General features: G+C 33.9%; 1 protein-coding gene across 1 annotated transcript in view; it reads right to left on the bottom strand.

Annotated features, from left to right (window-relative positions):
• The window catches only part of LOC145671539 (uncharacterized), a 936709-nt gene that overhangs the window by 49714 nt on the left and 872628 nt on the right, over nt 1-14367 (bottom strand). Inside the window, exon 6 of the mRNA XM_081740728.1 lies at nt 6769-6928. Coding sequence (XP_081596854.1) covers nt 6769-6928 — 160 coding nt within the window. The remainder of the gene's footprint in view (nt 1-6768; nt 6929-14367) is intronic.

Genomic DNA, 14367 nt, shown 5'->3' with positions numbered 1-14367 from the left:
TATTGCTGTGTTCCATGCCATTTTGTATAAATGAACACATAATATGGTCTCGTGAACGCTAAACAAAATCTAAATCTATATTTTAATTGATTTTAAAAATCTAATTTAACTGCCATTAGACCCTGAATACTAGTGAATTGAAACTTACTTGTCTATAAGTTCTTATTAGTATATAAATAATGTACCTGATATTCTCTGTGTGAACTAAAATAAAAGCTTGTTTTTTCCTATGCTTTTCTAGTGTTTTAGTCCTTAGATATATTATGCATATATAATTGTATTGATACTCTTCGTGTGTCATACGAATTATATTAATATTTCTTGGTATATAGCATTTCACTTCCACTGTCTTGACAACATGATATATCTGTAACAATACTGCTGCTGATTGAACACATTGTTCGTTGGTTTCTTTTTGGCTCTCGTTTTTCCTTCACCTACTTCATTATACTAATTCTTTTTATCATTCATTAGCCAACACAGCACAACTGTGAATCATTTAAGTGATAACTTCACTTTACTTTATTTCAATTCTGCTGCTATTTGTACGAAAATGTAGATTTTATAAATGATTCATTTATTTTTATCTCTTGAATACATTTTCTTTATGTATGCCATTATTATTTCGCACTATACACTGCACAATAACTGTATGCTTAGGATGAAAGTTTCCTATATTTTATGTGTGATAAGATGAATTGCATTGCATTACTGTAAGACAAATATTGATATATTTTTTTAAAAAAGATACCAAATTTATGAAAGACACTTCAAATATTTTATTAAAAAATACTTCAAATTCACCAGAAATACAAAAATAAATTTTAAAAAGAAGAAAAATTAATATAGTATGTCAAAGTCAAAAAGTAAGTAACGCCACTAATTCTCAAAACTTTTCAATAGTAGAAAAAATACAGAAGTTGTTCAAAATTCCACTAGAGAAAGAAAGGTGGTAACTGTTTGTTTGTTGAAGCTGATCATCCTTTCTTAGCACTAAGGGATCATGAGATGCGGACCTACAGTTTACGTTGGAATCAGAATCGCAGTAATGCGTTCAATGCTATCCCAACAGGAATTGAATCCGCGACCACGTGTACCAAAAGTGTTCATGTTAACCATTAGATCAATGAGAAGGGCCTAAAAAAGTAGATATTTGTGAAACATTTCATCAAGTGCATTTCTCCTTCTGTGTGCATGGTCCTAGGTTCGATTTTAGCTGGAGGTATTGGCCTCGGATACTAACTCGAGTAGTGGTTCGAGCCCTATTTTAAGATGAAAGCTACATTCCATATAGCCTCGATGCTACAGAAGACTCAAGTAATCAATATTTTATCAAGGTTTTTCTTTTTTTTTCTTTTTTCTTTTAGGTAATGAGTTTAAGTAACTACTAAGTTTGTGAAATATTCTGATTGCAAATTTATCTTCAATACTTCAGTCACAAAATAAATTTAAGGTAGACACTTCGCCCTCTTTCTCCATTTAATACATGTTGATAGTATAAAATGTCGTTCATGTTGTATCTGTATTTATCTGAGACTGGGAAAAGAAAAAAGAACAATAAAAAGAACAGGAAATATAATAAATTCATCTCGACCATCTAGTTCTTTCTGATTATTATTATTATTATTATTATTATTATTATTATTATTATTATTATTATTATTATTATTATTATTATTATTATTATTATTATTATTTAAAAAAGTAGCAAGGTAAGAGCTAATTTTTCACCCTCTAATAAGTTTAAAATACATATAAAATGATAATTATGCCTATTGTTTTGTATAGTTGCAAACCATGGTCGCTTGCTCTGAGGGAAGAATGTAGACTGAAAGTGTTTGAGAACAAGATCTTGAGACGAATATTCGAGCCCAAAAGGAACGGAAATTTGGAGTGGTGGAAACTTCATAACGAGGAACTTTATAATTTATACCATTTACCAAATATTGTTAGTGTCATCAAATCAAGGAGGTTCAGGTGGGCAGATCATGTAGCCAGAATGAAAGAAAGTAGGAACGGTTTTAAAGTTTTAACTGAAAGTCCAATCGGAAAACAACCATTAGGAAGACCTAGGTGCAGATGAGAGAACAATATTAAGATGGATCTCGCAGAAATAAAAATACAAAATAGAAATTGGATCCAGTTGGCTAAGGATAGAAGTCAATGGAGAGCTTTCGTGAACGCAGCATTGAACTTCCTGGTTCCATAGGCCATAGAGTTAGTTAGTTAGTTATAATAAGATAAAAGATTATTTTTCAACCTTTCGTTTCGACTTTCAGAAGAAATTTCTAGTGAAAAGAGTACAAAAATGATAAGTTCTGCTGAAAACTAAATTTTTCCATTGAAGATTACAATTAAAACTCTCATTGTACTATACATAGTTTATGTTTTTATTTTAAATATTATAATTGTGTATCATGGATAAATTAAGATTATGACATAAGAGAAAATTAACTTTCCATATTCTATTAGTAACCTAAAAGAAGTGAAAGGAATATGGATCGAAAGTAAAAGGATATTAAAATTTCCCCATTTATCTCCTCTATTCGATTACGGTTAGAATTTTTTTGTAACTTTAAGCAACCTATATAACTAATTGAAAGTTGTTGATCTAAATTTATGTAATGTGGTACTGGGACTGGAAGCCTAACAAAGTACAAGCATTAATAAAAGAAAACTGATCAAAACACAAAATAATATACCAATAAAACTTGTGTAACAGTTTCAGCGATGTAACATCGACTTTATCAGATACATTATTGTGTCTGATAAAATCAATGTTACATTGCTGAAACTGTTACACAAGTTTTATTAATATATTATTTAGTGTTTTGATCAGTTTTGTTTTATTAGTACAAGAAAATACTAGTAAACTATAAAAATATGTCAATCTTAGTTCAGCTGTATCGAGATTTTCGATTCTTTTTCTTTCTCTACAGCTAAAAGCACTTCGAAGTTTCTATATTTTGAATGACAAAAAGCAACGCATTTTATACTTTTAATCTAAAGATTGTATTTTTTTTCTTTTTCAATTTCAGTTTTAATATTTTTCTTATTTTATTGAAATTATTAGGTGTAATTCCGTCCTAGCCTAAACTTAAATTATTTTAATGTTTAGAAAAGTTGGACTCAGTGGCGGTTCTGGAGGAAAAATCACATCAATATAAATTAAAATTTTATCGCTACAGGCTAAAGGAAGAAAATTTAAATATGTATTAACAATTGCATAGAACGTTTAGTAGATTAGGTAAGTTTCTTCTCTAATATTTCAGAGATAACATTTTAATTTTCACCAATGCAAAAGCCACCATTGGTTGGTCCTATATTGATGTTAAGTTAAGTCGATATTAATATTATGTTGGATGTTTTATTCTAATTTCTCAATACAAAAGAAAATGATTAGATAGTTTCAGTTCCAACATATCATCTGGATTTAGTTTGAACAATAACAAGAAATTGATTTCTTTACGTAATTTTTTTTAAGTTCATGAAAAGCAATAGATTTATTTTCTTATGTTCATATATTTTCGTTTTGTATCTATTCTATATCTTCAAGTTAACACTCAAAATCTGATCAAAACTTGAAAGAAGAAAAAAAGGAAGAAAAGAGAACTCTTATTAATAACTTAAATTACAGTTTACGGCATGATATCTTTCTTTTCATCAAATTTAGCATGTGACACATTGATAATGTGTCTGATGAAGAATATTACCGAAGGTGTAACACAAGTTATTCATATAAGAAATTTCGGCTTTGGTCAAAGCTCATATAAGAGGATTTTGGATAGTTTAATGCATTGCTATAGAGATGCGATGGATGCAAACTGCATCAAATGACAACGTAAAATAGGGATACCGATATGACTGCCTACGCAAAATGTGTGTATCTACCCAGTAGGCATCTGCTATTGCCTTATTTTAAATAAAAAATATATTCTTTATAATTATTTTGGGTGTGTACGCATTGTCATCCTGATAATGTTGCTAAATTAAAAAAAATATCTAAGGAATTAACACTATCTTCAAGTATGAAAATGAAATGAAATGACATGAAATTATATGTTGCATTTTCATGACAAAACGGCTAAGTCCTTTGAAAAATGAAGTCTCTAATATTGTTAGCACTTAGATCGAGATAAGTTTCCAACATTTCACTTTCAAAATAAACCATCCGCAAGTTGAGACAATTGGTTATCAAAGTGCCTTTGCGTTGTAATGAAGGCAGTTTTTCATTTGTTGCAGATGTCCATTCCATTTCATTTCAGCCTTTTCTTATATACCTTCTTCAATAGTCACGGATCTCAAATCCATGTTACGTGTATCCTATAATTATAGGTTTCTTATGTTGTTTGTAATACTTTGTAATATACTTTTTGACAACTAGACCCAGTAGCATATGCAATTGGCCGGGGGAGGGGGTATATTCAGAATTTAAACTCTTTTCCCCTATTGAAAACTAAACATCTATTATATTAACATATACATACGTACAAAAGTCACGCTTATCATAAGAGGATATGACCCCCCCTTTGATACACTGCTAAATGGAACGATGCAATTTTCATTTATTTATATTTTTATCTGAATAATCTACATTGAATAGGTTGCTTTTTTTAAATCTTATTTACAGCTTTTCCTATCGGTTCTCCGATCCGATCGATATGAGGAATGTTATATCAATTTTATAAATTACTGTCAACACGTTCCACTGAAAATTATTATAACTATAGTATTAAAATATTGTCTTGTATGAATTGAATCAAATTTTCTTTGATAACATCCGAATTTCTGAATGCCATAATGTTTTTGCCACATGAAGGTGTAGTGTGCACATACGCATTTTATGATATTTTTTGATAAGTACTGTCCCTTAGGTATTTAGAAAAAGCTTGCAAATTGGAATATTAGATGATGCATCGTACAAACTTCTTCGTTCCACAAACAGAAAGGGTTGCATCTTTTTCCTGATTGACTTTGTTTGGAGTTAATGCAGTATTAAATTTTATTCATACATTATGATTATTCTTGATTTGAACCACTTTTGAGTTCCATTCCATATTGTATCATTACTGATATTAGAAACATTCCAAAAATATTTACCAGGACCTGTTCTGTTTTTAATATTCCGTTAATACAGTTGATGAAACATATGGACATTTATAATAGTGTGCTAGTTACGAAAACGTAATTTGATGTTGGCAATCTCACCTTTGTCCACTGCAAGTTTGGACACTACATCAATTTCTTCGTTCAAAATTATCTCCACACTGCACAATGTGTATTGATTACCATAGAACTTGTACTAACGCTGTAAGCAATAACCATTAGTACACTCACTTTGCTTTTATTATTATTATTATTATTATTATTATTATTATTATTATTATTATTATTATTATTATTATTATTATTATTATAGGATATGGATTGCATGTATAGCTGTATTGCTGGTGTATTTTGCCTACTGTTAAATATAATCTAAGACTGTTGTATATGTAGGAATATGAATATTACGATGTGTAAGCCTTTCGTTCCCGAGTCTTGAACTGAAAATTCGAGGTGACATTTTGAACGCTAAATAAATAAATAATTGCTGTTTAGAACACGGAACAAACCTGTTATTGTACTTTAATTTGAGGTATAAGAAAGAACATGACGATACGTTGATTAGTTATGTTTTAAATTCAGTGTGTACTGATAATAAACATACATGGAACATAAACCTGTTATTATATGTTGATTTGAGGCATAAGAAGAACATGACGATATAGTTGAATAGTTGTAAATCCAGTATGTACTGATAATAAAGATACATGGAATATAAATCTGTTTTTAAACCTTAATTTGAGGCATAAGTAAGAACATGACAAGCTACGTTGTAATTGCAGTGTATATTGATAATAAAGATACATGTAATTTAAACCTGTTATTGTAAGCTAATTTGAGACATAAGAAAGAACATGACGACAAAGTTGATTAATTATTTTGTAAATCCAGTGTGTATTGATAATAAAGATACATGGATATTAAACATTAATTTAAGACATAGGAAAGAACATGACGAGACATTTGGTTACCTATGTTGTACCTGGTAAATCCAGTGTGTACTGATAAAGATACATGGAATATAAACATGTTACTAAACGTTAATTTGAGGCATACAGAAGAACATTACGAGACAGTTGATTAGTTATGTTGTGAATGCAGTGTGCATCCATAATAAAGATTTAACAACCAATGAAAGATGAATTTTTCCGCAATAAACATACTGCTGTTCTAGTATTATGTTGTAAAATGACACTTGTCAATTCGTGAGTTTTGGGTAATGGGTTACTTATAAGAATATTCTTTTTAAAAACTCTTACTTTAAAACGAGAATTAGTAACCATCAACCGAATAAATCCAGAAGGACCCAAATTTTATTTCACTAACGTCAAGATTCAGAGGCACCAAAGAGTTCTTAGTGGAATGAAATGAAACCAGATCAGCTTATAATAGTTAGCTCATACTGTATAGAAATTAGAGAAGAACTGGAGCCTTATATGGTTCTTATCTTAATCTTATGTTATCGTCAAAGAAGAAAGAAGAAAATATTTTTTTTAAAAACTTCTTAAATATATATTACAATTGCATTTAGAATAATATAGGTTGAAGAGAAAAACATACACACACATACATACATACTACATGTTATGTACAGCATTTTATTTTGAGTAGATTCCTTTTCGTTGTTACGATTCTCTGTTCGTTTTAGTTTCTAATACTTACACGCACAGACCGTGGCGCTACGGCTAGGAATGCATGGTAAGGCGTCGGACAATCTCTGTCGAGAGATGGCGTCCAATGACGTTGCAGAACGCATTTGAGAAACTGTTCCCTGCGTCGAAGTTTGGCCCGTATCCCAGAATGTTGTTGTACCTTTTGATACCTGTAGAGACGAAAGAAGAAGAAAAAAATATAAGTTAAACGATTAATCAAAACCACTTGTTAACAGCAGTTCTAGTGAACAAGAAAATGTAAAACATGTTTATGAATATGATAAATTAGTACAGGAGAAAAACAGGTGTTTTTACATTTTCTCTGTGAAATGTTCTATATGTTGTCAATTTTAAAGTGGTTGTTCCTTGAAATTTCCAATATTTTCATTTAAAAAAAAATAAATAGAACTGCAATCTCTATGTATAAAAATGAAAGTGGCTATGTTTGTGACTTAATATATCTTGAACCACGCGACCAATCTCGATCAAATCTACCACATAGATGAGGTTCAGGTCTGGGATGGTTTTTATCATTTCACTTTGACGGTGAAGCTTAGTGGAGGAGAGGGAGGAGATATTTTAAAATGATCGAAATTAGTGTCGAATTCTGGGTCTTCGATGCCGGTTAAATTAAATCCAAATTCAGCCCTGCAACTTGGGGAAGAGAATATATATATATATATACACAAATGATCGAAAATTGCCGGTATTAGTGTCGAATCCATAGTTTTCGTGGTCACTGGGACGAACAGTGACACTTCCGATGCAGTTTAAACCCAAATCCAACGTATCCTTCCCATGTGAAGAACGGGTATTCTGCTAGTGATTTAAGTAGCCTCGATGTTGAAAAAGAACTCTTAAACTTCAACAAACACACGAGTTCATATATGAAATTGACGCTACTATAGGCTATAACATCCTTTTACGATAAAACGGCTGAACTATTTGAAATTAATTTATTAACACAGTTAGTACTTAGGTTGGGCGGGTTTCTATCATTTTATCTTGAGTGAAACATGTATGCTAAAGGGTTTAAATTGTATGCCAAAAATAAATTATCTAACGAGCCCCTCAAGTCAGGAAAATGAAACTCGGCATATAAAATCTCGATAAAAATAAACGGACAAGTGTCATAGCGTTTCTGAAAATCCAGTTTTAAAGGGAGGAAGAAGCAAGACAATTTCTATAGCTATTTTCGTTACATTAGATCGATATTGTCTACCTCATCATTACGAAGAAAAAAAAACACTAAAATAACTTTTTGAACAGAGTATTTCGCCCTAGGCTTTTTAAAATAAAAAATAATGTCCTAGCATTTAAAGTATTTTTAAATGCTTATCCTGAGAGGGGGGGGGCGGGAGCAAGCGTTAAAAATTTATGCCAAATGTAGTAGTAGTAGTGGTCTTCTTTAAGTGAGGATGACGAACCTCAGCATATAATCTCATTAAAAATAAGTAAATAAGTAAACACGTGTTTTCAAAAACTCTGATACAATCGTTTCACCATTTTGCTTTTTTAAAGAAGGAAATGGCGAAATGATTATACAAGGATCTACGTAACGCCAGTGATAATTACACTTGCACGACAAGTATCTTGAGAAGCAGAAAAAGTTCGTATACCTTTCAAATATTTTCCATTCTGCAAGTATAACCAGTGATTTCAATAAGGGCAGGGGTAAAAGTGGATCTGAAAAGGTGGGGGGACGGCAGGTAGCGACATGGCGCCACGCCGTACCCCCTACCTATCTTTGCCCATTGCAATATTTTAGGAACTGGGGGTAGGTCTACGCCGTACATATTCTCTCGAGGTGGGAGGATGGCGTACCCCTTCACTTTTATCCCTGAATAAGGAAGCAGGGCCGTGCCGTGGAAAATCAGCGCCCAGGGCGAGAGTATACGACGGAGCCCCCATACATATATTCCAAGCAATTTTTCCTATCTTTTTTCCTTTTTTCTCCCGAATTTTTCGCCCCTTACTCCGGCGCCCGGGGCCGTCGCCCCGCTTGCCCCCTCCCACGGCACGGCCCTGTAAGGAAGGGTCTCATTGTTTATGCTGGTAGGGAAGAACGCTTTAATGTAATACGCTCTTTTCATAGTAGTGAGCACAGTGGATAGGGATCAAGACATGAAGTGTGTCATTGATATATTTGGGGATACAGCGATAAAACTGAGGTACTTAAACAGTTAACAAACAAACATCTGTGTAGAAACTATATAAATTCAACCTGTTTTAATCAAGACCATATTGTGGAGGGGTTTTGGAGATCAGCTGATGGCAGCGCCTATTTTTGTATAATGTTGAGGTGAAAGTGAGGGGTGTGTTTAGGCATGTGTGTTTTATTGTCAATATACAGGACAAGTTAAAATGATGGACTCGATTTCAGAAATTTAGTTTGTGAAATGTAATAAGCATATGTTATGGTGAGACATGCACTTAGAAATATTAACTTTCAAAGTATAGTTTCCAGGTGGTGTTTGTACTTTCTACCGCTAAGGACAGTCAGTGAGCAGTTAAGGAAAATAGTATTGACTGGCCTTCGTTGGTCAGCTCGTTCAGCCGACTTAACTCCATGTGATCTCGTCATGTGGATCTTTTTTTTTTTTTAAAAAAAGGATCATGCTTACGTACCATCACTTCCAACAACATTGGATGACTTGCGTGTCCGCATCACAGCAGCACAGCAGATTTTTCTCATTCACACCAGACAAATGTGGGAAGGTACTTCACATAATGGTCTCAGGACCTCACTTCCTTCTCCATTTCTTTCTTTCTCCGCAATAACCCGTACAGTGTGATTGCCGAGGAATGTCATCCCTCATACGTAATGGACTAACATGGCCATAGATGCCGAAAGCTCAGAAATATAATTCCTAATCCTTAGTAATGTTTTAACTTAGTAATACTTAATGTAAAATTATAGTTAGATCATAAACAATTTAAGTTATAATCTTCTGAAGTCCGTAATTTTTGTTGGTTCGAACTAGACGTACCTATGAATTCAAAATGAAATGAAATGCAATGCAATCTTTAAGTTTTACGTTATGCCGGCTAGACTAAAGGAGACAATGATGATTAGAAATGAAGGAAATGCCGGAATAAAGAAAGTGGGAGGAAATGGGAGAACCCCGAGAAAACCCACATAAACGGTGTTTGTCCACCACGAGGTTCATTTGGCGCGAGCTGAGATTGAACCAAGGACCTCATGCACAAGAGGTGAACGCTCTACCACTGAGCCACCGCAGACCCCTATGAATTCAAAAGTCAAGCAAGATTTGTTAGGAATATCGACCAACCATTAATGTACGCAAGTGCAATACTGGGGAAGTAATGTTGTCTTGAAAGATGAGAAATACACATATCTCCATCAAAACTGAGAGAACGTCGGAAGTATAGCAATATACAGCATCAGAATCCTTCGATGCAAATAGAAACAAAGATTTTGGATCCCAAATGCAAAGCCAGACCGCACTTCCCCCCCCCCCATCCCCCACACTGTAACTTGAAAAAGTTGGTCCAAGGGGAATTCGCATCACTCTAATACTACAAAGTTTAGCGATTGACTTTATTAATGACGTAGAGGATTACTTTGACGGTGAACAATATGCTACGGTTAACGGTGGAATCTCCATGGTGCTGCTTATTCATTAAATTTCATTCGTCTACCTGGACAATCTCATAGAGTGACACAGGAATAGCAACTTCTATGGGTGCCACTTGTTGCGCCGCATAATACGACAGGAACTGGTTTGACTGACCCTACATTGTGCTTATATATCTTTTCTCCAAAGTTTAATGTTGTGTTGACATTCTGTACGTGAATTGAGGTGTATCTAGGAGCCCAACATTTTGTAGTATTTGATGGTAGAAGTTACACAGACATCTCCAGAATTTCCGAGATTGTTGTTGCGTAACTCCTTTTAAGCATGAATTTGAGATTTCCGTGAAATTGAGTGATCTGTGTATCTCTGGAATGGCCGGGTGTGATTCTCGCAACATGATTATAAACTTTTCGAGGTGGTACTTTATAGAATGGAAGTGCATGAGTAGTAATGGGGTCAGTTGATCTCACTTTGGACTTTGACCCCGAGCTTTGTGACGTCATAGGTCAAAGGTAAATGCCCCTGGCACAGGGTCAATGACCTAGGGGTACCTAGGACCACCGCCTCTAGATTTGGGCAGGGGTACCTTGACCCGTCCCCTAAATTTTGGCAGAGGTACATAGGACCACCCCTTAAATTTTGGAAATTGCCAAATCTAAAAATTTGGTATGGTAGCCTAGGACCAGGGTATGTACCTCTATTGGTATTGGGGTCCATCTCGTTCCCTTTTATTGGTAAAAAATTGCCAAAAATTCAAATTTCGGAGGTTTTTGATCCAATTTATCCCCTTTAATGAGGTCTTATTACCTTATATGGTTATATGGGAGTGTACAGGGGTCCATTCCCTTTCATAAGACATGGGCACATTAATTCATCCCTTTAAAATTTTGGGAGGGTACCTTGGCCCACCCTTAAATTTTTGAAATTGTCCAATTTAAACATTTGGTATAACAGTATAGAACAATAATATGTATCGCTATAAATTTGGATGGTCCATCTCGTTCCCTTTCATGGATAAAAAATTGTCAAAATATAAACGTAAGCAATACGTTGTACCACGTATTCGGTTTTTGACCCAATTAATCCCCTTTGATGAGGTCCTATTAACTTATATGTCTATATGGGCGTGTATAGGGGTTTATTCTTTTTTATTAGACATGTGTATATTGGTTCACCCCTTTAAAAATTCTGGAAGGCTACCTTGGCCCACCCCGTAAATTTTGGAAATTGCCCAATTTAAACATTTGGTATAATAGTATGGGACCCTAATATGCATCAAAATAAATTTGGGTGGTACATCTCGTTCCTTTCATGGGTAAAAAATTGCCAAAATAGAAACGTAAGCAATACGTTATACCACGTGTTTGGTTTTTGACCTAATTTATCCTCTTTTATGATGTACTATTACCTTAAATGGTTATATGGGCATGTATAGGGGTTCATTCTCTTACATAAGACATAGGTAGATTGATGCACTCTTCTTAAAATTTGAGAGGGGTACCTTTGCCCACCCCTTAAATTTTGGAAATTGTCTAATTTTAACATTTGGTATAATAGTATAGGACCTCAATATGTACCACTATAAATTTGTGTGGTCCATCTCGTTCCCTTTTATGGGTAAAAAATTACCGAAAAAATCAAATTTCGTAGGTTATTGACCCCCTTTGGTGATTGACCAATTTAAACATTTAATATAGTACTATAGGACCCGATGTATCACCATAAATGTGGGTGGTCCATTCATTTCCTTTCATGGATAAAAAATTGCCAAAAATTTAAATTTTTAATGAGGGCTTTATTATTTTATATGAACATATGAATGTGTTCAGGGATCTTTTTTCTTTTATAAGGCATGAGGACATTGATGCTTTCATCTTAAAATTGGTAGAGGTACATTGACCCATCCCTTAAAGTTCAGGAATTGACCAATTTGGTATACTGATACAGGGCCCTAACAAATATCATTATTTATTTATTTATAATAGGTGTCAGATAAAGCACTAGGCCATTTTACACTGAAACATTTTAACAATTATGTAACAATAGAATAACAATTTGAAATCTAGATAGTACAGTACAATGGTAACATTACAAAGATAGTTTATTTATAGATGATTTGAAGGTATGCTCATTTGAAAAATATGTCTACAGTTTTTGGTAACTTATTATACATGCTAAAAATTCGGTTTAGAAGGGACCTTTGGACAATATTAACTCTCGCAGCTCGAGTGTAAAAGAGATCACTAGATCGTGCTGTTCTAGCGGGTACGCGAAAATTGATCTGACTTAATAACTGTTCACATAATATATGGCCATTTACAATTTTATGCAAAAATATTAGGTCAGAAATTTTGTTTCTCACTAGGGGAGGTTTGATTTTGAGAAATTTTAAAACATCATTTTTGGGAAGTGTTCGAAGGTGAGATATTCGGTAGGATACAATGGCTACAAAGAAATTAATTACATAATTTAATTTTTTCAGATGAGTAGGGCAGGCCATAGACCAGATAGGAGAACAGTACTCAATAGTGGGAGCAACATATGACTTGTAGAATAAGCTTAAGGAATTAGGATTTTTTATGTCAGTAAAGCGATAAAGGAGTCCTAGCTTTCTCATAGCAGTACAAGATATTGTGTTTATATGATCCACAAAAGTAAGCTTACTGTCAATGATAACACCAAGGAGGATTTATGTTCTGATGACCAATTTTGTAGATGTGATTTATAGGGTCTTTTTTTTTTAAAGAGAAATCGTGAGAGAAGCACATTTTTCGATGTTTAAATTAAGTTTCCAAGAGTTACACCAGTTGAGAAGAATAGAAGCATCATGTTGAAGAACAAGAGCATCGTACTCTGATTTAACTTGTCTGTGGAGTTTGCAATCATCAGCAAATAGAAGAATTTTGGTAGAGCTGTTTGTGAACAAATAAGGCAATCGTCCATGTATAATAAAAATAGAAGTGGACCTAGAACACTGCCTTGAGGAACTCCAGAAGTTACGGGCATAAAGTCAGAAAAGTAACCTGAAACTGAAACTCGTTGTGTCCTATTACTGATATATGTTTCTAGAAGACTAAGTAACTTACCATGTATATTGAATCTAGAACTGAGTTTGTATAGAAGATGATGTGGAAGAGAATCGAAAGCCTTAGACAGGTCCAAATACAAAATGTCGAATTGAGAATTTTCTGAGATGCTGTCCACAGCATCGGACAGAAGAACTGATAAATTAGTAAGACAAGATTTTCCTGGCAAAAAGCCGTGTTGTGAGGAGTTTATAAATGGAGCAACAAATTGAAAAAGCCTGTTTTTGATTATCTTTTCACAAACAAGTGACAGTGGAGATAATAAGGAAATAGGTCGATAAGAGGACACATCATTTTTATTTTTACCAGACTTATGAACAGACGTGATATTAGCTCTCTTCCAACTGGTGGGAAAGACACCTTCTGCGAAAAAGCGATTTAGTAAAAACCGAAAGCGGTTGAGAAAGAGAACTAGCAACACTGCGTAGGAACCAAGTATATATATTATCTGGCCCTAAGGCGCGCCGTTCGGGCAATGACAAGAGAAGAGAGAGTTCTTCAGATGGTGTGGTACTGATAGAAGACAAAGACTCAGAACAAACAGGTGAAGAGGGTAGGGGAAGGAAGGAGACGTGGGAGGGGATGAAGCAAAGCTGCTAGCAAAATATTCATTAAATACCTTTGCCCTGTCTTCTTTATTGACACAAGCATTTTTGTAGGTCAGTTCTGTCGGTATGCGAGAATTATTTCTTCGATTGTTTATTAGGGTCCAGAAACGTTTAGGGTTTTTACGTGTATCAATTGTGAGTGTTCAATGTACTCTTCATACTTTCTTTTCATAAGATATTTACTATGTCTTCTAATATCTGTAAAGTTCTTGTAAGTATACTCACTGGGAAAATCCTTCCATAGCTTCCATGCACTTTTTTTGTTGCGAAGTATGCACTTTAGTTCCTCATCAAACCACGGGGGAAAACTTTGAAG

Source organism: Thermobia domestica, chromosome 15 (genome assembly GCF_964235325.1).
Source record: "Thermobia domestica chromosome 15, izTheDome1.hap1.1, whole genome shotgun sequence".
Classification (NCBI taxonomy): Eukaryota; Metazoa; Arthropoda; class Insecta; order Zygentoma; family Lepismatidae; genus Thermobia; species Thermobia domestica.
Note: the sequence above shows the minus strand (reverse complement) of the source record. Positions and strands in the feature narration are given on the sequence as shown.